At 43.2% G+C, this 22,687-nt stretch overlaps 2 protein-coding genes across 10 annotated transcripts in view; one reads left to right on the forward strand and one right to left on the reverse strand.

The window, feature by feature from the left end:
* LOC121613664 (girdin-like) overlaps window positions 1-5,382 on the forward strand; it is a 65,980-nt gene extending 60,598 nt beyond the window's left edge. For 3 of the 6 annotated variants that reach the window (XM_041947214.1, XM_041947209.1, XM_041947210.1), the window contains 3 exons: window positions 899-988; window positions 2,128-2,393; window positions 2,610-5,382. In XM_041947214.1, the coding sequence (XP_041803148.1) occupies window positions 899-988; window positions 2,128-2,393; window positions 2,610-3,500 (1,247 nt within the window). In that variant the 3' untranslated portion in view covers window positions 3,501-5,382. The remainder of the gene's footprint in view (window positions 1-898; window positions 989-2,127; window positions 2,394-2,609) is intronic. The other 3 variants (XM_041947213.1, XM_041947212.1, XM_041947211.1) reach the window with 3 other exon arrangements.
* Window positions 5,383-10,454: 5,072 nt separating this feature from the next.
* The window catches only part of camk2g2 (calcium/calmodulin-dependent protein kinase (CaM kinase) II gamma 2), a 70,387-nt gene continuing 58,154 nt past the window's right edge, over window positions 10,455-22,687 (reverse strand). For 2 of the 4 annotated variants that reach the window (XM_041947285.1, XM_041947283.1), the window contains 6 exons: window positions 21,814-21,858; window positions 20,178-20,223; window positions 16,501-16,576; window positions 16,216-16,310; window positions 15,214-15,465; window positions 10,455-13,766 (listed from right to left, as the gene is read on the reverse strand). In XM_041947285.1, coding sequence (XP_041803219.1) covers window positions 15,233-15,465; window positions 16,216-16,310; window positions 16,501-16,576; window positions 20,178-20,223; window positions 21,814-21,858 — 495 coding nt within the window. In that variant the 3' untranslated portion in view covers window positions 10,455-13,766; window positions 15,214-15,232. Of the gene's footprint in view, window positions 13,767-15,213; window positions 15,466-16,215; window positions 16,311-16,500; window positions 16,577-20,168; window positions 20,224-21,813; window positions 21,859-22,687 lie in introns of all 4 variants that reach the window. The other 2 variants (XM_041947284.1, XM_041947281.1) reach the window with 1 other exon arrangement.

Here is a 22,687-nt window from a genome sequence, read left to right on the forward strand (position 1 = left end):
AGACATATGGCCAGTAATGTTATTTTTCATTTAAAATTCCAATTTGGTTTCAACCATGTCTTGAAAACCAGTTTGAAATTATTTTACAGTCCCTGGGTTTCTAGCTGAAACTCCCTATAAACACAGTCAAGTGCAAGGTCACATTGTCGTCACTCCTTTTCCTTCCTTTCTTCCTTCTCAGTCCCTCCTCCTCAGTTTCACACAGAGCACAAAGGCCTCCAAGGTCTTCTTTTGGTAACACTTTATTTGAAGGTACACATTCACAATAAACTAGTTACTGATTAACGTGCATATTAGTAGCATATTGACTTTTTAATAGTCATTATAAAGAACTTATTAATGGCTTATTCTGGGGTTATAATGGGTTAGGGTTTGATTACTGTTGGAAGTTATTTAGGGAAAACTTAGTTAATGGTCTAGTAGTTGTAGAATAAGGTCATGCAGAATAAGGCATTAATAAGTACTTTATAATAAATATGGTAATAAAGAGCCAAAATGCTACTAATATGCATGCTAATAAGCAACTAGTTAATGGTGGATACGTGTACCTTAATATAAAGTGTATTTGCTCTATTGTCCTATGTTGGTCAGTGTTGTCTGTCGGTTCCCCCTTTTCTTGGGTTGCATTCAGGCGTCCCGGGCCGCTCTGTCAGTAGTTGCTTTGTTTATTGACTGGACATATTGTGGCTGCAGCCTGGCACCGAGCCACCCCTGCTGCCCCTGTGCCTGGCATGTGCCATCTGCTGCCCCAGCAGGAGACGTTCTGTCAAGCAGTTAGCGTGCACCTACGTGTTACTCTTTGTGTTCGTGCATGTTTGTGTAGGTACATGTTATGTGTATATATATCCTAACTGTGTGTGCGTGTGTGTGTGTATCTTCCCTCTTGTCCCTTACCCAGCCTCCAGACCCACCAGTCTCCATAGCAACAGGACCACCAGTAGTAATAGTAACAATAACTCCCATCTCACTTCTCCTCTGGAGGGCAAAGGTATGCTCCTCCTTCCCTCAACCTCCTCTTTCTCCTCCTCCTCAACTAATGACTCTCACCCTCCTTCTTTGCGCCCTTTCTTTTTCTTTCATGTCTTTACTCAAACCTGCTTCAGTGTGTCCCGAGTTAAAGGTTAAGGGTTGCTTTTTTTCTGTTGTTCAAAATCAATACTGTATATTAGTATGACCAAGTTCCCTCTAAGAGGGTCTGACTGCTACCCACATTTAGTCTCTTAAGTCTTACAACTTACATTGAAGACTCATTTACAACCCTGATTCCAAAACAGCTGCGATGCTGTATGAAACATAAATAAAACAGAGTGTCATAATTTCCTAATCCTTTTTGACATACACTCAATTGAAAACAATATAAAGGCAATATATTTAATGTTTAACCTCATCAACTTCACTGATTTTTGTAAATATTTGCTTATTCTGAATTTTGTTTCAAACAAGTTTGGACAGGAGCAACAAAAGACTGGGAAAGTTGTGGAATGTTCCAAAAACACCTTCATTGGTACCGGGGTTTAGTATCATGATTGGGTATGAAAGGAGCATCCTGGAAAGGCTCAGTCGTTCACAATGAGGATTGAGTGAGGTCACCACTTTGTGAACACGTGATTTTATGAAGGATGTTGCTACATGGGCTCAGGAACACTTCGTAAAAACCGTTCGCAACACAGTTTGTTTGTTTTTATTTATGTTTTACACAGCGTCGGGACTGTTTTTTTGGAATCTGCGTTGTAGTAAATCCAAATAGGTGACAGATGCACTTCTACTGTACCATCACAAAAATGGTAAATCATTTAATATATTTAATGTTTGGTGCAGGATTTGATGTACACACAGCAGACAGCTTGTTGAATTTTTAGCACACTGCTTGTGAGCTATCAGAGAGCTACGACACATGTCAGTAATGAAGGCTGAATAAACTCAGATCTCAAGCAGCAAAAGCAAATAAAACGGTATCTGGCAATGCATTTTGCTTTTAAATGACCTGACTTACTGTATTTTGTGAAAATGTTGGCAGTGTAGGAGAATAGTGGTTTATGAATTCTAATGCAGCTCAGATCGGTGATAAAGTGATAAAGATCGTCGATTACTTTCTCCTTGCTTTAATCACCGCCCCCCCTCACACAGGCACGTTGAACGGCAGCCTCAGCAGGCCTCACAGTGAGAGCAGCGGAGAGTTCAGCCTGAGTTTGGACCAGGAGGTGTGGTCCAGCAGCGGCAGCAGCCCCGTCCAGCAGCCCACCGCCTCGCGCTCCTCTCACCAGAGCCCCCTGCAGCTGCGCAGGTCCCTGGACCCGTCCACCATCGCAGGCAGCCCCGGCCAGGCCCAGACCAGGAGCAGCGAGGTGCTGTCCCTGCAACAGTTCCTGGATGAGGGCATTGATCCTGCAGAGGTGAGGCCTCTAACTTCGTTGCAACTGATATGTTGTTATTTTGTTCAGTTAAAACCTGAAGATAAAATACATGAAGTCTTAATGGAAAAAGTCAAAGATATTTAGTTTACTGTCTCAGAATCCTTAATTTGTCTTTTTTTATTTAAATTACTGAAATGATTTTTAAAATAGTATGGAGATTAATTTCCTTTCAAATGTTTGCTCTGTCACCTGCAGTCTGGGAGTCAGGAGAACCTCACTGTAGACTCCCCTCGCCTCTCCACTTCTTCTGAGCATGTGCAGAAAGAGCGCACCTCCACAAAGGGCCGCGGCATATTACGCTCCTCCAGTGGGAAAGCGGCGCCGGTCAGCTCTGATCGCCCGCCAAGATCCACTGGACAACCGGGTCGCCCCACACTGCGCAAGGCGGAGAGCACCCGTGTGAGGGGCTCCGTCCCGGTCCGCTCCAGTCTATCCTCACAGGGCAAAGCCACGTCCGTCTCCGAACGCCTGGACTCCGCCTCCTCCACGCTGCCTCGGGCCAGCAGCGTCATCTCCACCGCCGAGGGCACCACGCGCCGCACCAGCATCCACGACCTGCTCTCAAAGGACAACCGGCAGCCAGTGTCCGTCGACGCTGCTCCTCCCGTCACCTCCACCAAGGCTGGGGTACGCTCCCAGCCCACACCCAGTGAGTACCACCCCAACACCACCAACCTAAAGGGACCCCTTACCACCACCACCTCCCCCCTGCCCAAGTCAGTCAGCTTACCCTGCCATAGCTTGGAGGATCCCGACCTCTCCACCCTCGAGTCTTTCCTCGGCCCTTCCTTCACTGTAGAGTCTGTGTTCATGGACTCCATCTTTAGTGAGTCAGCGGGCAAAAGCCTCCCCTTCCTGTCTCTAAACCCCACCCTAGTCAGCAACATCAGCGGGCCCCCTGTTACAAATAAAACACACCCTCCTCCAGTCCCGAACCAGGCCCCTCACAGCCAACCAAAGGGCCAGATGAGATCCGGCCCAGCCAATCTGAAAGAGGGCGTTGATCCGACTCGTGTCAATAATTCTGACCAATCACTGACCCCGGAGGACAGCCAGTCTCTGTGGTATGAGTACGGGTGTGTGTGATTGACAGGGAGGCTCTGGCTTGCTGATCTTCCTGCCAGACTTCACTTAAAGAGGGGAGAATGACAGGATGGATAAGCGACAAATCCTCGTCCTCTGCATGTATTTATTCGAGCACTATCTCTCTCTCTGTGGTGTGTTTGTTTCATTCTTTTCTGTTGCCACGGTGCTGATCGGTGAATCTGTTTTGTTTTATCATTATTTTTCTCTGCCTTGTTCTTTTCTCTGAGGTGGGATTTTGATTAATGTTCTTCCGTCCAACGTTCTAACATGTTATTGTTTCCTCATCAAATCCGTTTCACTTGCTAACATTACACTATTATCTGCAGTCTATGCATCACAGTTAAAGCTCAGCGTTTCTGCTCACAGCTGACGTCTTAAAAAAAGCAGTGAGTAGAAATGCTGGACATTCAGTTAATCTGTCACCAGGATCCTGCAAATGTCAGAAATAGTTGTCTCTGATAGAGAGCAAAGCATTGTGGGACAGATCTTGTATTAGAGCAATTGCTTCATTACAAATCCAAATGAAAAATGTTCAGTGTGTCAGATAATAGATTCACTTTCCACTTCCTGTTTGTTCTGATGTTTCGATGTGTGGGGGAGTGTTTTTTTTCACTGCTTTGAACTCAGTTGCTTCATCCACTAAATTGCACGGCTTCGTTCTGTCACGCTCATTTTGATTGCTGTGATCAAAATGTGATGGTTTTGTTTTGTTTTGTTTTATTTTTGGTGTGGAATGTTTGTTTTTGTACATTGGACACCTTATCTGTATTTTCTTTTACATATGTATTAACTGGATTATTTGCTCTGGTAAGTCCTAACTGACCTTTTGGGGCTGGTAACAAAATGATGAAGCTTCATTCCCAAAATGAGCCGAGGGAAGTTACAGGTGGTTGAGTGAAAGTTGACAGTGAGGGTAGTGGAGGAGGCTGGTTATTATATTTTAGTTTTAGGCAGCTGTTGGTCAAGTTATTGAAACAGGAAGTTAAAGCAGGAAGTTGAAGAGTTTTCAGTGGCTTGTTTTGTGAATGAAGTTTCTTTTGGTGCCTGGAAACTTTGATATGCTCATCCCGACGCACCACAACTTGAGGATGGATAATATTTGATTATATATTTCAGACTGACAAGATCTTGTACAGATTGTTGTAATCATTAAGTTATAATCAAAGACGAGCACTGCTTCATGTGCCAATACTAGTCCTACTGTCCGCCTCTAGATCCTTATTTATTTATGCTTTTGTACTCTGTTCTTGCTGTTTTGAAGTTGCTTTATTGTATTTATCTTAATTTACAGTATCTGCAGGTGTGAAGTCAATGAAAATGTTCTCATCACTGCTTCCAGATGTAACATAAACGTTGCCTTTGTCCTACAGATGTGGAGGGCAGAAAGTCTAAAAGCAGGAGCGGGGAGCCGCAGCAAAGCTGCTAAACCCCGCCCCCACCACCCTCGTCTGTCTGCTACCATGCTGTGAGCGCGTGGTGAGTGCGTGCTGCTCGAGCGGGAGGAATGGGGTGGGGTGGGGTCGTTCAGTCTTGTCTCCATGGGAACCTAAAACGTCGTGTAACAGATGTCCTCCATCCTGCCGTGCACTTGCTTCCCCTGCTCTCTTAGCCCACCCCCACCCTCCCTCCCTCCTCGCTGCCCTGTTTGTCGCCCCACCGTCCCCGTGGTGCCAAACGCCTGTTCACAGAGCCTGACGGGACCCTGGTCTGCATGGCATATGGGCCACGTTGCTCTGAGTGGACGAACGCTTTGCCTGTTTGTGTCAAATCCCAAATCCCCCAACAAGAGGAGTTCCAGGACTCCTGCACCTCGCCGTATCCCTCCACCATGACGCTTCTTGTGCTGTCGGTGAAGGTGACTGCTGAGTGTTTCCTGCTGGTGGAAAAAAAAAAGCCCTTTGCTGTTTTCAGGCTGCTTGTTGCTGCATGGCTTCGGTGTAGCACTGAAATCCTTCCCCCTTCTTGTTTCCTTTACAATGCATGTAAATCCAGGCTGGCTGCTTCCTTCTGTCTTCCCTTATATATATATCACTGTCTACTGATACAGTTTCTAACTTTTAACCTTCTTTTCTCTCTTTTTTTTTTTTACTTTCTGTGTTGTTTTCTCTTTTGTTTCCTTCAACTTTCTAATCTGTCTCTTCTCTTATTCTTTCCGCTCCTCTTTGCTTGCCTGGGACTCAGAGAGAAAGGTGGCCTTGGAGCTGTGTGTCTGAAGCTTAGCAGAGTTAATCTGCTGAGACCGTCTACAGTGAGAAAAGATTGTATATCCCAGTTTCCCTTTTCTTCCCTTTTCTGTTTCTTTTTTTTTTAACCAAGAACACTTGAGTAGAGAAAAGTGGCTTCCTTCTCTGTTTTGTTTTTCTTCCTTGAATCAAGGAAACAACAGAAAAATAGTAGAAAATGTTGCGGTGACAAGTTTCTTTTTTTCTATAAAGACTAAAGCTGTGGCAGATTGCACTGCCATGTGTCCTTCAGTGTGACGGACTGCTAGATGTGCACTAGTCTCTACGGGCTAAGATTAAAGTGCCAATGTTCACACAACGGCCAAAAGGGCAATCTTAAACCAGACTGATGACTCCATTTTGGACCTTCTCTGCTACTTCAAAGTCAGCCGGACCTCCTTCTGCCCATCGGCATGACCATTTAAAACGAGTCTTTTTGTAAATGGGCAGCATGCACAAGCAAAGACGACATTCTGGCTCGGACAAAACATTTTCAACGCATGTCAGCACCAAACCTTTTCGACTCAACCTGCTATCAGACTGAAGAATCACAATCTGCATGGAGCAATCAATCAGCCAATCACCCCACTTCCTTTATCCAATCAAAGAGGAGGACAGTGTTCAGTGGGGATTTTACTTGCCAGGATGCCAAATGGACTTGGACAGGAAGCCATGACAGCTGTGTGATTGGCGTCTGTTACCTGCCAGTCGTGAGTGGAGGTTGTGTGATCAGTGAGAGAGAGATGCTAACGAAGGGAGTGTTCCAGGTCACCTATATGACAGCAGGCAGCCGCCACAGACACCCTGAAACAAACCCTTCACACTGTTCATCTTAGCTTAAATCACCGTTGAGCTCATTTATCGCTTCTCATCCTGCTCTGAAACAGTTAAAGCACACTTGCAGTTCATTAGCATCATAAAGTCACAGTATTTTGGATCTACTTTCTGAGGAGGCACTCAGTGAGGAACTGTTAAATCTGACTGGAGTATAGGTGACCTGCAATTTACCCAGTGCAAACAGAACATGTGCAGATTTCTGTTGCTGTGTTGAACATGATGGTGACAGTGAGACCCAGTGTTTTCCTCCTTTTCCACTTTTACATAAATCCATTTGATGTAATTAAAATTCATCAAGATTACTGTGCGCTCTGGTCGTGTTTTGTGTCTGAACCTACAGATCCAAATGTTCATTCTCGGGAACAGGACAGAAGTTCCTCGTGTTAAATAAGGGGTTGGGTGAAGAAGCTGCATGTTGGCGGAAAAAAGCTCCCCAATTCTTGCTTTTCAGCGTTTCCTGTTGGAGAAGTGCACATGTGGAAATGTAGAATTCCCCTTCAGTTTAGTCTGTACTCCATCAGACATTTTAGCCCCTGAGTTGAAGTTGCAGCAAATCGTATGACATACATACTGTTCATCCCAACAACCTTAAAAGAAATCCCACCTTGTTAGGACACATGTTGATTGAGTTCTGTAGTCGTTTTTTGAGGCTGTTTTTATTATTCTGGTCTCCTCATGTATGAAAATGGGGTTGGACAAAACATCATAGTTAAAGTTTTAGCATTGCATTTAAATAAAATTACAATTGATGCAGCAGACCCAGAGATAGTCTTTTTCTATTCCATGCATTCCTCGTTTTGTCCTAACATTGTGCCTACATTACCCATAATGCAACACCATCGCTGACAGGTCCTTCAGAGATTTGTTGCCCCACAGCCCAGATTTTTCATTTAATTTTCTTTTGGTGCAACATCTGTAAAGACACTTTGATGTGTAACAAGAAAGTGGAGTTCCCCTATAAAAATGAGTTAAAGGGAAGCTCCAGCTTGAAAAGAGGGCAGATGATTGAAGCTTTCCTGCACAGCCATGATTCATCCGCACAGGTGTTTCCACTTACTGTGTGTGTTCAGACTAACAGCTCCTCTCTCTTTGGTTAGTTTCGTTCCTGTTTACCTGTCAGGGTTTATCATCATCATATCTGTGTTACACTGGTTGTAGTACAAGGTGTGTGATGACTGTGATTTCTTGGACAGCTGTACCAAACCTTAAACCAAGCAGAGGTCTAATCATCCAGAATAAGTGAGAACACCTGTGAGGGTTCACAAGGCCTCAAACAAAAGATCAACAAAATGCAGAAACCTGAAATAGACGAGCACCCCGAACGCTGTGTTTGACCAGGAGGCCATCATCTGTCCACACCACATCCATGATGGCGACCCACCACAGGGAACACACCTCCTACCTGAGCGATGCAGGAAACATGTCTCCAAGATTCACAGGTATGAAAACACTCGCACCTTCACACCCTCACCTAAGAGCTGGAGCTTAATGGACAGGTTCACTTCAAGTCTGTCGGAAAACAGCAGTCACGTGCCCAGTTTCTCACTTGCTTTTAAAAGATCACTTCCTAAAATGCTTCTGATGGCAATATGAGACATCATCGTCCACCATACAGTTACAACCTTCTCTAACAAAGACTATTCTCTGCTAGTGATTAATAAAGTTTTATCTCTTATAAACAGGAGTTTATAACAAGCAAAACCTGTTTGAGTGCACAACGTGAATCTGTCCTTCACACAAGTTCACTCCTAAAATAACTAATTAACTACATGTTTGAAAGGGTGCAGCTTGCCCTGTGGCCTGTGCAGCTCAGCTTAAGGGTCATTTGTTTGGTCTTTGGCGCCCTCAAGCGGTGACTGGAAATACTACAGCTCGAACAGCAGTAAAAATAAATCGTGTTTCTTTAAACATTTAAGTAGCCATTCAAGTAGCTATTTTTTTAAACAAGAATTTGTAATTATTGCTACTTATCATTATACAATACCTCAAAGTTCAGAGCCTTCAATAACCTTCCAGCTACATACATAAAGTTGCAGGTATATTGTAAGATGTCCAGTAAAAACAGCTGTAATCAATTCAATCAGTATTTGATATTTTGATATTGCATACACCACAATGAGCTCTTTAAGGTGCAACATGACAAACAGACACAAATACTGAAATTCTACTTTTATTAAATCCTCTTTCATTTTCCAGTAATAACAAAGCTATGAAGAACAACCATCCAAACAAGCACGTAATAGTTTTTGATGTATGATGTTTATTAACTGTATGGTCATGCAGAAATCCAGCATCCAATTGAAACTCAGAGTATAGACACATGTAGCCCCTTTTTAGTACAAGGTTACAATGCAATAAATTTACATACAAGCTAAGGCTTTTGCTAATCTTTTATGCATTTTAATGTGAGATAACTTGATTTGGGTATCTCAGATGGAGCCATTTCATAACCTCGAGGATGCAAGTAACATAGAGTTCCATTTCTTTATCAAGTAAACAGTGAAAAATTACCAGAAAGTAGACATGCATATTTCTTCCATTTGTAAAACTGCATATATAGTGTTGCTGTTTGTGGTTTTTAATGATCTCTTTCCAACTTTGAAGCATTTCAAGGATCTTTTCTTCCCCTCAGTTCAGTCGAGTTCTGTTTAATATGTGGTAGGGGTTTTTTTTTGCAGTTTTACACACATTTGCATTTTTAAAACAAATTCATATGAAGCAAAACAACAGACATTGAGTTACTTTACCTACTGTGAATAATCTTTCTCTTGTAGGTCATTGGTGCGATCAGCCCAAACTTACTCTGTATAAAGTTCAGTCTACATTTGGTCACGTGTCCGTTATACAACAGTGAGACTCAAAGGTCGATACCCTGTCATGTTAGAATTCTGATATATTACAATAAACCTCAACTTCAGCAGAAGCAGGGAGGTCGCTCTGTAGGACGGCCATGGAAGCAAAGATGGGTCATTTTATTCGAATTTTATAAGCAAATTAAGACTTAATTGTGACATTGCTGCTTAATTAATTAACTTAATTTCTGTCAGATACAGATACCACTGAATTTACAGCATTGAAATATTTCACTCATCTACTGAAACTATCTTCTGAATTTGTTTGTTTGAATTGATGTGTTTTAATTTTAAAAACATTTTACTTTTGGTTCACAAATTCTGATAATTGTCCACTGTACATAAAACAGTTTGCATGTGACAGATCACACTGGTCATTTTCAGATTGATATTTAAGTAGTATAAGTATTTAAAACCAAGTTGCATTTTGTCAATCACATGACCAAAGAAAAACAAGTTTAGTTGAACAAATGGAAACCCTGCACACACAAATAATAATGATAATGTTTTTCAAATTGTACAGTTTGAAATGACCTTCTGGAAATTTCAAAGGTGGAAATTTAAACGGCATCAATTCACAGATGTTTTTCAAAATAAAAAAAAAATGTAATGAATTCAGTGGTATTTAAATCTGTACATGAATTCTTAAGTTCAAGTTAAAAATATAATTAGGACCTTTCTTTGCTTCCAGACAATTCACAATGAGACGATGGACTGGGATTCAGTGTCTGCACCCTGTGCAATAATCTGTGGACCCGTTCAGCAGCTGGGACACTCCAGACTGTTTTTTAAAGGGTCACTTCATCCAAATCACAACAAGCATTTTCTCCCTCACCTCTGGCCTGATCCATGTAGGCAGAGAGTTTTGATCTAATGTGCAAGTTATACTTTTAAAATGCAACATCGCTGTGCAGAAACGTCTGTTACGCTGAACAGTTTTCATTGGATCGACTTTATACCAATAACATGTTCACGGTTAAATCTGTGGATTATTCAGACTAACAGGGACAGTTTGTGGAAGAGATGTTGCTTTTATAAAGTTATTTTTCAGTGCATCAAAAATGAAATGTTTCATTGTATAAAGGTGGAGGCAGAACTCTGAAGGACACCTCAACACCCGGAAAACAGAACCAAAACTACCTGCATGGATCGATGGAGAAACAGGGGTCAGTGATTTTTTTTTTTTTTTCCATTGTTGTCTTTGCATAAATGTGTTAGACTAAATATGACTGAATAAATTTACTATGAAGAAACAATTCATCTATCAGCTGCAGTTACTGAGATGCAAGAGGGGAGGAAAAGACTCAAAGTGGGGTCATGGTGGTGGTTAACTTTACAACAGCAGTTCTCAACCTGGGATCCCGGGATGAATCTGAGGGGTCATGAGCTGAGTGCAGGGTTAACATCCCTGTTTCTTCTTCATGCCTTTGATGGAGCATTATTAAGCTTCTCAGTGTGTTATCAGCATCAGTAGATCACTGGAATAATGTGCATCTGTGACAGACATCACTGTGCTGCTGCTGGTCAAGACCTCCACAGGGTGCATTTAACAGGGCAGGAAAAATTGTTATCATTTGACCTCTTCAGGCCTGCAAAGATGATCCACATCAAACACAGCGAGGACGGGATCTCTCTCACAGGTGGACCTGCTCACCACTGTGTGTGATGAGGGGGCACGAAGGTTGAGAATCACTGTTATACCACAAGCTGTATAAAAAGCTCAACTTTGGAGTGGACTCACTGCACCAGCTGCCAAAAGACTCAACAGATTCAGGACTGGCAGGTTTTTTTTTTAATACAGGCTGTATTCATGTCCTCTTTTACACTTGTGCTTTTCCTGCACCAACATGTCAGAATGTCTGCTGTGAGCGTCTATTTGGCTTCATATCAATCGATCAGAAATGCAAATTTGACTCCAACTGTTCAAAGTGACTTTGCAGCTGGTTGTTCCCTCCTCGTTTTTTATTAGATAACCTGCAAAGTGTAACTGCATCTTCCTGTTCTGAGCGTCCCCATGACTGTGGAAACAGATCGGTGGCATCAACAGACAACTGGGCCAGAGCCCACAGCACAGACAGCTACTAAAAAACATCACATCATAGTTTCAGCACTGGTTTTACAACGAGTCGTCGTCACGGTGCAGAGTGTGTGTGTGGTGGTGGTGGGGGGGGGGGCACAGTTTTGATGGCATGTCAGATATGTCACAGCACTCAGAAGCACAGGTGGTGGATACAGTAGGGCGGGGTCTCATATGTGATTCACGGTGTTTTGGCTCCACTGTGTGGACACGTGGCGCGTGATGGTCTTCGGCTAAAGTAGAGCGCGAGCACAGAGACGGGACACGCGGCAAACCTCACCCCTCCGCTGGTACAAAGTCACACAAAGCGCCTACGACAGTGAAAAAAAAACAGTGCTGCAAAGTTTACACGGTGACACACAGATATGTTTGTCCTCTTTAAAGGTTGAATCTTTGATCTCGTGTGCTTTATATGTTGTGAATTCCAATAATCAGTCATCGATTAGCGCGTGAGGGGACAGTAAAAAAAAAAAAAAAGTGGCGGCAGTCCCAGCCTCCATTCATCCAACCATTAAATTTTTTTTAGACTTCTGGCTAAAACTGATAAAAAATATCAACATCAAAACACTAACAGCTACAACATTTACAACAGAAACGGTGACAAAAGGGACCAAAGCATTGATTGCCATCAGCGAAGGTCCCGCAGCCCTCAAGCCAGCATAGCCCTCTTCCCAGAATGCCTTTTGTTTTGTCCAATCCCTTTTTAACATGCTTTTTATAGTGCCCGGACTTCACACAGAAGTACAGCAAGCCAAGACGGACAACACACACATTTTTTTTTTAAAGAACACAATCAGAACAAGAGACAGGCATAAGGGTGACATCATCATCATCATCACGTGGTGTGGTGCTATAAGACAGTAAAGGGGCTGGTTAGCCAAGGTCACGACAGATGTGGAGAGTATAAGAGACAGGAATGTTGGAAGCAGAGGAGCAGAGGTAGGGCGGAGGGGAAGGATTCTGGCGAGCGTAACCTGAAGTTGCAGAAAGGTTCATTCCCTCAGAAGAGCGAACGCAACAGCATCGAGTCTTAAGTGTCTGTGCAAAAACAGTACAGGCCATTAGATAGTTCAGATAATTCATGCTTCACAGCAAAAACACAGACAGGTCAAAGAAAGGTTGGCGTGAGAGTGTGTCTTTCAGGTTAGGTAGTTCAGAGATGTGATGGCGCCTCCTGGTGTTCAGCTCCAAACACTGCAGGACAGACAGATGGAGACCTTCTGCAACTTCAGGATGAGCTGGCCTGGACGTTGTCTAAAGCGCAAGAGAGGCTCAACCCGTAAAGGCTGGAGCACAGGGGCCTTGAGTGTGAGTGTGTGTGTGTGTGTGTGTGTGTGTGTTGTATTTACACCTCAGGACCTCCAAGCCGAGAAACAAAAAGCAGCCCCTCTCATGCTAAACTCCCCTCCCTGCACCCCAAAAGAAAACCAGGTTCCCCCTTTTTGCCTATATAAATATCTATTTATACACAAATCTATTAAATAAAATCCCCATTTTGATTAAAAATGATCCTTTTTCAACACAAAATACTTTAAAATACATCATTCAAGAGATAAAAACCAACAGCTGAATAACACATGATACAAAAAGACAAAATAAAAATCCCTCCAGGAACTTATCACAACGCCTAAACCCCTTAAAAACACTGCACAGATGCTCAAACCTGACACATAAAATAGGTGTTACCTTCTGATATTAAGTAGATATTAGTTGCTCCCGTCCCCATAAACCTCACCCACATATACCCGTTCACTGTAAAACAATCAACACTCCTATTAAAGTAGACGTTCTGCTGCTCTCTCGAGACAAAACAAAGGAGAAATCACATTTTCCTACCCGCCGCCCGGGTCACGATGTGTGTGAAGTGTACATGTTTCTCTGTTGCTTATATATATCTTTTAACATGTTAATACTTTTCCAGACAGCAGACGAAACAAAGACGGGGGAATAAAGGCCATGGGAGAAAAAGGACCAGGACAGCATCACCCTGTGTCGCCACCAGAAGCATGCACCATCTGCAAGAAAGGGGGCTGACATCAGCCGGGCCCCAACCTCATCTAGATAGGGTTGGACTGGATCGGTGTTGGTCGGTCATTCAGTCAAGCTTTTGAAATATGCTTTTTTTTTTGTTTTGTTTTTTTTATTTATAATGTATTTTCCCCACTTTTTTTTTGTGTTTTTTACAACTTTCCAAGCAGCCTCTTCCCGGCCAGGATCCAGGCACCAATCCGACCACGGAGAATAAATGCTCCAAACAGCTTTTAGAGTTCAGGCAAAGCTGGAAAAGGAAGGACACAACGGTTAGTGTGCAACGTGCATTTAAATTACACACACACACACAAAATGCTTGCTTAGCCCCGCTGGTATCTAGTCGTGCAGAAATTTTGAGATTATTTCTTTGGTTCAAACTGTCCTGAGGAAGGTCTGTAGATTTATGGAGACAACAGGCCTCATGAAAGAACTTTTTAGTATTCTTCTCCTGAACTTTTGGGAAGTCGTGTTCATAGCCAGGTCAGATTCATCAAACTCTCTTAACTGCACAAACCTCCAAACTACCACAAAAGGTTTCAGTCACAAAAAGGTCACAGAAGAGTAAAAAGGAACTGCAGGCGCAGCAGTTGGAGCTCAGCAGATAAAAACACGATGAATGGAGCAGCGTCAGCAGTCGTATGAGGGACGCCACAGATATAACTGGTGTACTGTACCAAAAATAAAGAGGGAAAGGTCTGACATGACGTTAGATGCCAAAAAGAGTCTCATTAGAGGAAAGCGCTCCAGAAGATCTTCTTTCATCGCTGTCAGCACCATGAATGAAATTCCATTCAGCTCCTTTCTATTGAGGGGGAGGCAGATATCGCACAGCCTCTGCAGATAAAACCTGAACTACCTGCATGGCTAGATACCAAACGTGCATTTGAAATCTGACTGAAATGACCTTTTAATGCTGCATCACTCACATCAGGGTATATAGAGTTAGATGAGAATATCTGCATCCCTTTCACGTCTTTTGTATGAACAGAAATCATGATGTGGTTAGCTTAGCTTAGCATAAAGACTGTGCGCAGAGGGAAACGGCTAGCGTGGCTCTGTAGGTTCAGAAACTGAGTACAGATTAAACACATGAAATGTGTTTTACAGTGTTTGCAGGTGTATTTTTTTCACCTGACAGAGCCAGGCGAGCTGTTACCCCTCACCTTCAGTCTTTGTGCTAAGCTAAGCTAATCACACCCTGACTCAAGCTCCATATTTAATGCACAGATTTCAACATCAACATCAGCAAATGAGTGTGTGTGTGTTTGTTGCAAAATGTTGATCTCTTCCTTTAAAATAACAGGTAATTAATAGTGCATAACCATCAGTATGTTTGTCTTTTACAAGTTTAAATCCCTCAAATCGAAGCTGAAGCTAATAAAATCATGAACTATTACGGGGAATTTGTCCATTCATTACAGATTGATGACATTCACTGTTTACATCTGCGTCTGCAGTAAACTTGAAATGCTTGTTACTCAGATGGGTTCTGGGGGAGGGTCTGGCCCACCTAAGAGGGAGGAGGAGCTAACAGCCTCAACGCTATAAGCTGCATATTGTAGCTTTCAAAGAAAGGTGTAAAAACCCTCAGGAAATCCAAACAGCTTCTCTAGTCCACCATGATCCTCGCCTGCAGCATCACACTGTTACTGCTCCCTCCAGACTGTCATGATAGCGAGGCGTCATCACTTTACCTGGGCCCGGGTTGTCGGTTCACTGCAGGGGTGCAGCCGGCGCTCCTGAGCAGTGGAAGTGCACATTGAGCCATTTGGCATCGCGGCGGTGCCACACGCGCGTCTCCTCCGACTGGCAGGAGCGCGGTCGGCCCTGGCTGTCGATGTACTGCGTCAGGCGGATGTAGGCGATGCAGGCGGCATCCTCGCCGATCAGGTGGACGTGGGGGTTGAGGATGGTGGTGTGCACGGGCTTGCTGTTTTTACTCAGCACTGTGGGGATGGAAATGTGCAGCTCAGCGCAATTTGAGCGCATTTAGCATGTTTACAGCTGCCAGAAGCAACACATGTTAGCAGCTTCAAACAGCAGGAAGAACTGACTGCTGGATAACTGAGGGGGGGGAAATAAGAAACTGATCTCTTCACACTGAATTAATAGATATTTGATAGATGTCTTTCATATCATTTTACACAAATTAGGTGTGTTAGTAACTGCGCAATACACATTTGTAAAGGTGTTTCAGAGGTTAATCTCCCTCCTACTCTTCTACATTTACATCAAAGATTTCTAAAGAGATGAAAGGACAGCTGCAGTGATTAGTCCATTAATCTGCAACACTTCTCATCTGTAAGTCATTTTTTTAAGCAAAAAAGCCTAAATTTGTTCTGTCCAGCTTCTCAAATGCGCCGTTTTTCTCAGTCTTCTGTAATAGCAAACTCAATACCTCTAAAATAAAAAAAAATCGACTCCCTTTACAGAAACAGTAATTTTATAAAACAGACTCCATTCAAAACAAAACAAGAGATTTAAATGTGTTGAACTTCAACGGCTGACTGAAACTCTGTCCTACAGATGCCTTAATGGACATTTTACAGAACAAGTTTCTTTTGCTCTGACAAATAATCACACAACACTAATTTTAGACTGAACTCTAGTCAACAAAGGCCTCAGAGAGAGCAAACAAGCGCTGCAGTAAACTGATGAAGACTCTGTTTCAAATATGCACAATATGAGCTGCTTACGGTTCTCGAAGTAGAACTTGTGGAAGTCCATGCCCTCCACCAGGTTTCCAAGAGCCTCTGGCTCGAAAGAAGTCAGTCCAGGATCACAGATTCTCCTGTCAGAGGAAAACACAATGATAAATTAACTTCAGAGTTTCTCCTGTAGTGAAGAATGAGGAGCAGGCTTGAGCCTCGATCATTTTACTGTAGTAATACATGTATGTATATATTTCACAAGAAGATCAACAAGGACTGAGCCTAAAACCACGAAGAGGTTCATTGTTTAAGTTGCATAAGAAAACTGACGTGTAAGCCTCGAAGTCCCCGTTGTTGATGGCTTCAATCAGCTGCTCCGTCATCTTTATTATCTCCTGCTTACGAGCTAGAAACAGAGACAGAAACAGAGAGAGAGGGACAGGGTGGAAGACGACCAAAAGACGTTAAAGACACTCAGAAATCATTTGGAAGTATAAAAACTGCTCCTCATGCTGAGCCTGAACCCACTTTAAATGACCAACATTTGAAATAAGTCCATCACACAGCAGCACCTCTGGTGACTGACATCCGACGTCATCCTGAACAAAACACACCACACGGTCCACTCTTCATGTTGAACACAGCATCAAACCTGATGCGTCTTTCACAAAGAACTTAACCCTTTAATGGTCTCACTCAGACAACAAACAAATAGCTCATGTAATCAGCAGTTCAGTGATGTTTTTCTATGTGCATCAAATGTTACTGTGCTTAGATTAAGCTTTGCCAAATTGCTGTTAGTAAATTATTTGAGGGTACTAATTTAGGTTATTCTGTTCAGTAGAACTAATCGCTTATGGAAACACAATCAGGACACATGCTGAGAGTGAATTTTCTGCTGCTGACTTCCTCGGAGAAAGCCGCCTCTAACTTCCAGTGAGAAACAGCCAGAAGTCCAACAAAATAAAATTCAAGATATCACAGCTCAAAACATGCCCAAACAAATGGCAGAGAAGCCACTGACATCAAATACAGCAAATAAAAAAAAAACTAAGACAACCTGTCTCAACTGACACAACTCCAGTGTCTTTCACTGTGCACACACACACAAACCCACAACAACACAATCCACTGCAATGTGTCCCTTTAACAGACCCACAGTACAGCAGAAAAACAAAAACTGCATGCAAACACCAGCAGAGATGAACAAACTCAAAGTGATTTGTTCACTTTTTAACTAACATGCAGCTGCTGAGCCAGCAAAGCCAGCTAGCAAATCCTCCACACCTGCATGTAACTGCTCATAAAGTCCGTTTAGTCCCCAAACCTTCTGCCATCAAGTGGCACAGAAAGTTAGAACAGACTGTACGGACGCTGCTGTAAGCACTGCACATCCTGCCTGTCACTTACTCTGCTGCAGTTGGCTGCTGCTGTCTGCAGGGGGCAGCAGAGCGGCTTCAGGACAGGCGCTCTGAGCTGGACTGGTCTGAGGGACACCGGGGCTATTTGCAGCCTCCTGCAGGGGACGAGCTGCAGGCGGGTACAGTCATCCCCGGACAGTAAGGTTATGTTTAGCAAAGCTGAGAAACCAAATTAAAATGCTATATTTTGCACGAAGTGTCTCAAGCATTGACTACAGGAAATGAGACTACAGACACTCAGTTACAGATTTGAAACTGCAGCCTGCAGTCAGGCCTGTGTGCCAGTAGATGGCAGCACAGGAGGGCAGAGGGGAACGGGTGCAGCATGTTGGTGAAGAGAAGAGGTCAGATTTGTTTGGTTTGCCGTTGAAGAGGAAAGGTCAGGACACAAAGGCTGCATCAGGTAAACTTCTGCCGACTTACAGGTGGGTGGTGGAGGAGAGAGGGTCTGCGTCTGTTCCTCAATAGTGCTGCACTGGCTTAACCCTGCACTGTCTGTAGTAGCAGACGCACAGGCAGCCACTGCCCCCAACACAAGACAAACACAGACAGATGCACGCTCACAGGGAGTCTACCAACCATTTTTAAATTAATTGGTAAAATGCCAAAGAATATTTAAAAAAAAAACACTGCAACAATGCACCATTAATTGATTTTTCAACTGACAGAAAGTTAACGTGCAACTATTTTGATAATCATTAATTGTTATAGTTTTTCAAGCATAGTGCAAAGATTTGATGGAACCAGTTACTAAAATGTGAAGATAAAGTGAACATCTTTGGGTTTTGCACTGTTGGTCAAATACGACGATAAATTGAAATACATCCGCTCTTTCATCCGTCAGCAGCTCAATGAAGTCTTAACATTCCCATCACCAGACAGGAAGAAACAGATAACCTGGACGAACCAAACCTCTCAGCTCACTTGTGCTCCGAAGTGAAAAACCTTTAAGAGGCTTTATGCACCAGCATCAGGGCCACGCGGAGATCAGCAGCCTGTCGCAGCAGCTATATTCAAACCAGGCTGAGTTTGAAAGCAGTGGACAAAAAAAACACCAACCTGGCTTTTGTCTGCAGCGGAGAAGGGTACAACCAGCATTCATTCCCCGTCAAATGACTCTGCAGCAGTCAAACGTATTTCTCGCCACAGATGGAAACGTGACACCCAGGTTGACACACAAGTTTTTGCCCCTTTTCCGGCATGTTGTTGCGTAAAAAACCCGGAAAACTCCAAACGCTCAAACATCATTCAGTCAGCGTTGAGTTTCAAAGAGAAACTGGAGTTAAGGGAATAAAACGCTAACCCTAACCCTCTGTAACACTGTCACCGGCCTCCATGCTGCGTTCTGCTGTTCCCTGTTTTCTGCCGCTTTTGTGATATCAAAAACGCACTCTGTAACTTCAGCATGACAGCCCATGTTTCATCTGAGACATTTCCCTCTGTTGACTTCACGAGAGAGATTACATTACATTCATTTAGCGGATGCTTTCATCCAAAGCAAGTTAAAGTAAATGCATTAAATCTGAGAGAAAGACAGAAGAGAAAACAGGAAGAAGGGCCTCTCGATTGCATGTTAGTGATGATCCACCATAATATCGAGTGCTGGTAAGCCCACAGAAAGCTGCCTTAAGTAACTGGATTAACTGTTTTCTGGAAAGCTGCAGGAAGCTCTCCTACTTCATTCACCTGAAAACATTTAAGGGTCATTTCCGAGTCAGAGACGACTAATTAAAGGCTTAAGTGGAGTGTGACGCTGGCATGCACGCACTCACGCACACCAGCAGGTGGATGTTAGGTGGTGGCTTTACGTAAAATACCTTCAGCATCAGCCTGTTTGATAGACGGAGTATTGGCTATTCAGAGGCGGATAACTCCACAGCAAGCTGGGAGACACGCACCTCTGCTAGAATTTCATTTTCTATTTATTCGGCTAATTATTTTCAGCTCCAAAGGTGACGCCTTCAAGTGTCTTGCTTTGTCCGAATAATCAAAAACAACAAACCTCAGGATAAAACAGCAGCAAAAAAAGCGATTTTCAGGAATTTTGCTTAATTTGGATGACTGAGCTTCGAATGACACGAAATGATCATAAACAGAACTACAAATGGAGACATTTTCAGTGGAAAAGCTCTACTAAATGAACTGACATATCACCCCTGTAAAACCACACAATGTCAGACAACCAGAACAACTTCATAGAAAGAGGATTTGCTCTGGAGTGTGTGGACAAAGTATCACCACCAAGTCAGACGTAAACGGAGACAACAGCAAGAAGAGATAGCAACACTGTTATCACTTTCCATACAAGCAGACAGTTTACATCAATTTGTCTTTCCCGAGATGCTCAAAGGAATCTGTTTAAACTGCTAAACTAAGTGGATCTCCAGGCCTCCACCACCCTGACTGAAGCTGAGCTGACAGCTGCCTGAAACCTCCGCCCGGCAGACGCGCATTACCTCAAATATGAAGTGAAGTTATTGTAACGTTTCTCTGTCCGATCTGGAGTTTAACAGAGCGACAAAAACCCGGACAAGATATAAAGTGAGCATGCAGAGTAGGTGAAAGTTGGACAAGTACCTTTCCTACCTTTCATCTCCTCCTCTTCTGTGTTATTACAGCTCTCTGTGGAGCCCTGTCAGACAGAAAGGAGGGACAAAAAAAAGAGGAGAGGAGAGAGAAAAGAGGAATAGCGAGACATTTTTTTGTGTTAATGTGCAAGTGAGACGGGGTCGGGAAGCTGCGGACAGACAGACAACCTGACGGACAGATGGACGGGTGGACGACTCCCTCCCAGGAGCACAAACCAGCCAGGGCAGCAGCGCAGAGAGCCACACATATCAGAGCGACAAAGTGTGTGAGCTACCTGAAATCATGTCGCTAAACGTGACAGGAAGGAGCGTGTTTGTGCGTGTTGGCGTGGAACTGCTCCTCAAGACGAAGCCAGTGCAGCAAAGTCTGAGTGAGAATTGTGTAGCAGCATTTGAAAATCTAGTGATGCTATTTCGCAAGCATGTACACCAACATGAGGGCGCTGAAAGCAAGACAGCTGGTTCCTATCGTAGTAAAAGTCAGAGGATTTGAAGATATAGCTGTCAGTGTGTAAGTGCTGCTTCAAAGGCGGTACATGCAGGATTTTCTCTTTCATATAAATTTGAGGTTATCTGTGTGGATCCTGAAGGTTAAGTCAATTTCCTGTTTTATTTTACCCGAAACGAGGTGCGCTCTGCTAACGTCAGAGGAAATTATTACTTGTTAATGAAAAACAATTGGCTTCTTAAGCTCAGGCTAAAACAAGGAGCTGCATCGCACAGCAAAAGCCACATATATAATGAATAAACCCACATCAGGTCACTACATCGATCACATGATGAGATGCGTGAGGATTGGTCTGATTCAGCTCAGAGGGTGATTGACTGATTGATCACATCATATTTGCAGTGATTAATCAGATGTTTTTTATACGTTGGGAAAACTCGAGACAAACAGCCCAGCCAGTCAAAATCAGGCGCTGATATAGTCGACATCGAGTTGAATTTAGTTCACAGTTACTACTTTATGCATGAATAAAAATCAAAGTAAAAAAAAAATCAGATTTATCTTATTAACCTTGCCAATTAATAATTTTATTTCCTTATTACGTCATCATCAGGTGTTTTTTGTCTTCTGAATTGAATCTAATTGTTATTCCAATTAATTTGACTCCTGGATGAGCAGTATCCTAAAATCACTTCCCAGCCACAGCACAGCAACAAGAGCTCTGATTGGCCAGCCATTATGTGTGATGAGTTGTGTGTGGGACCAGGCTAATTAGAGCTCCTGTATTTAAAATTCAGGCATTAATTCATCATTTAAAGACAGAATAAGGAAATACAATTATTGGTTGGAAAATTGAATAAATCTCTGGAGTTTGAGTTTATTCATGCATCAGTTCTAAAGATAAAGGTATTTTTCATATTTACTGATTCATTATAATAAAACACTGAAGCTCTACAGTGGCTCAATAAAGCTGCACTGATCCGCTTCCATCTCTCTGGTGAAATCCCTTCTCGTAATCAGGAAGAGAAACGATGAAACATGGCGACAGACGTCAGCTCACATCAGGCGCACAATGACGCACAGAGAGCCGTCGTGGTTCGAGTATATTCAGAGAAAATCCTCCACGAGTTACCTGCTAGAGTTAGTAGTGGCTGGGGGCTAGTGGTGTGATTGAAGAGGGGCTTACCTTGGTGCCGTCAGCTGGGTTGTGTACAACAGTTGTCTGGGCTTCCTGGGGGGAGGTAGGAGACACTTTACCATGCAGGGAGGGAATGGGATGGCGGGGTACGGGGGTTACCAGGGGGGGAGATGCCAGGGAATACCAACTTATTCCGTGATGACAAACATACAAAACAGACACGTGTGCACACCAAAACAAAGCACAGGAGCTACAGTACAGAGGCCGTGGAGCATTGATGGCGATCGAAAAGGTGACTGTAGACGTCAAGGCGCTCAGTGTGAGTCTGCTCCCCATTCACCAGCACTGTGGCCTGCAGGATCTCTCTACAGTCTTTAAAATGCAGCTAAACACACATTCAGGGCCGTGACTGAGGAGGAGGAGCGACTGCGTGTGCACGTAACGTAACGTTCACGTGACCTGAAAGTTAACAAAGAATTTTAAGAATGCAGTTGGCTTCACTATCCATTTGGAAAGTTGAATATTGAAGCTCTGATATACCCAACTTGATGCTAAATAATTACGTGAGTATCTGAAAAGCAAACAAACACAGATGCATTCATGAACTAGAGGAGCAAGCAGTCTAAAAACAGAGCACTTTGAAGGATGGACTCACATATATTTACATAACCTGCATTCATGTGGTGTCGGAATAATCAGAAAAATTAGTTCCCGACAGAGAAATTCCGCCCGTTAACTCAAAGTTTTGAAAATTTTGGTTTTTTGCTTTGACATCACAAAAGCAAATGTTTGGTTGATGGTTAGAGACTTAGCCCATTAATTCAAATATTGCATATTCATTTTTTTTTGCTCACACAGAGTGACCGAGATCCGTTTCAGAAGTTATTTACAACACGTCCTCTGTGTAACATCCATGCTGTTC

This window comes from Chelmon rostratus, chromosome 11 (assembly GCF_017976325.1).
Source record: "Chelmon rostratus isolate fCheRos1 chromosome 11, fCheRos1.pri, whole genome shotgun sequence".
Taxonomy (NCBI): Eukaryota; Metazoa; Chordata; class Actinopteri; order Chaetodontiformes; family Chaetodontidae; genus Chelmon; species Chelmon rostratus.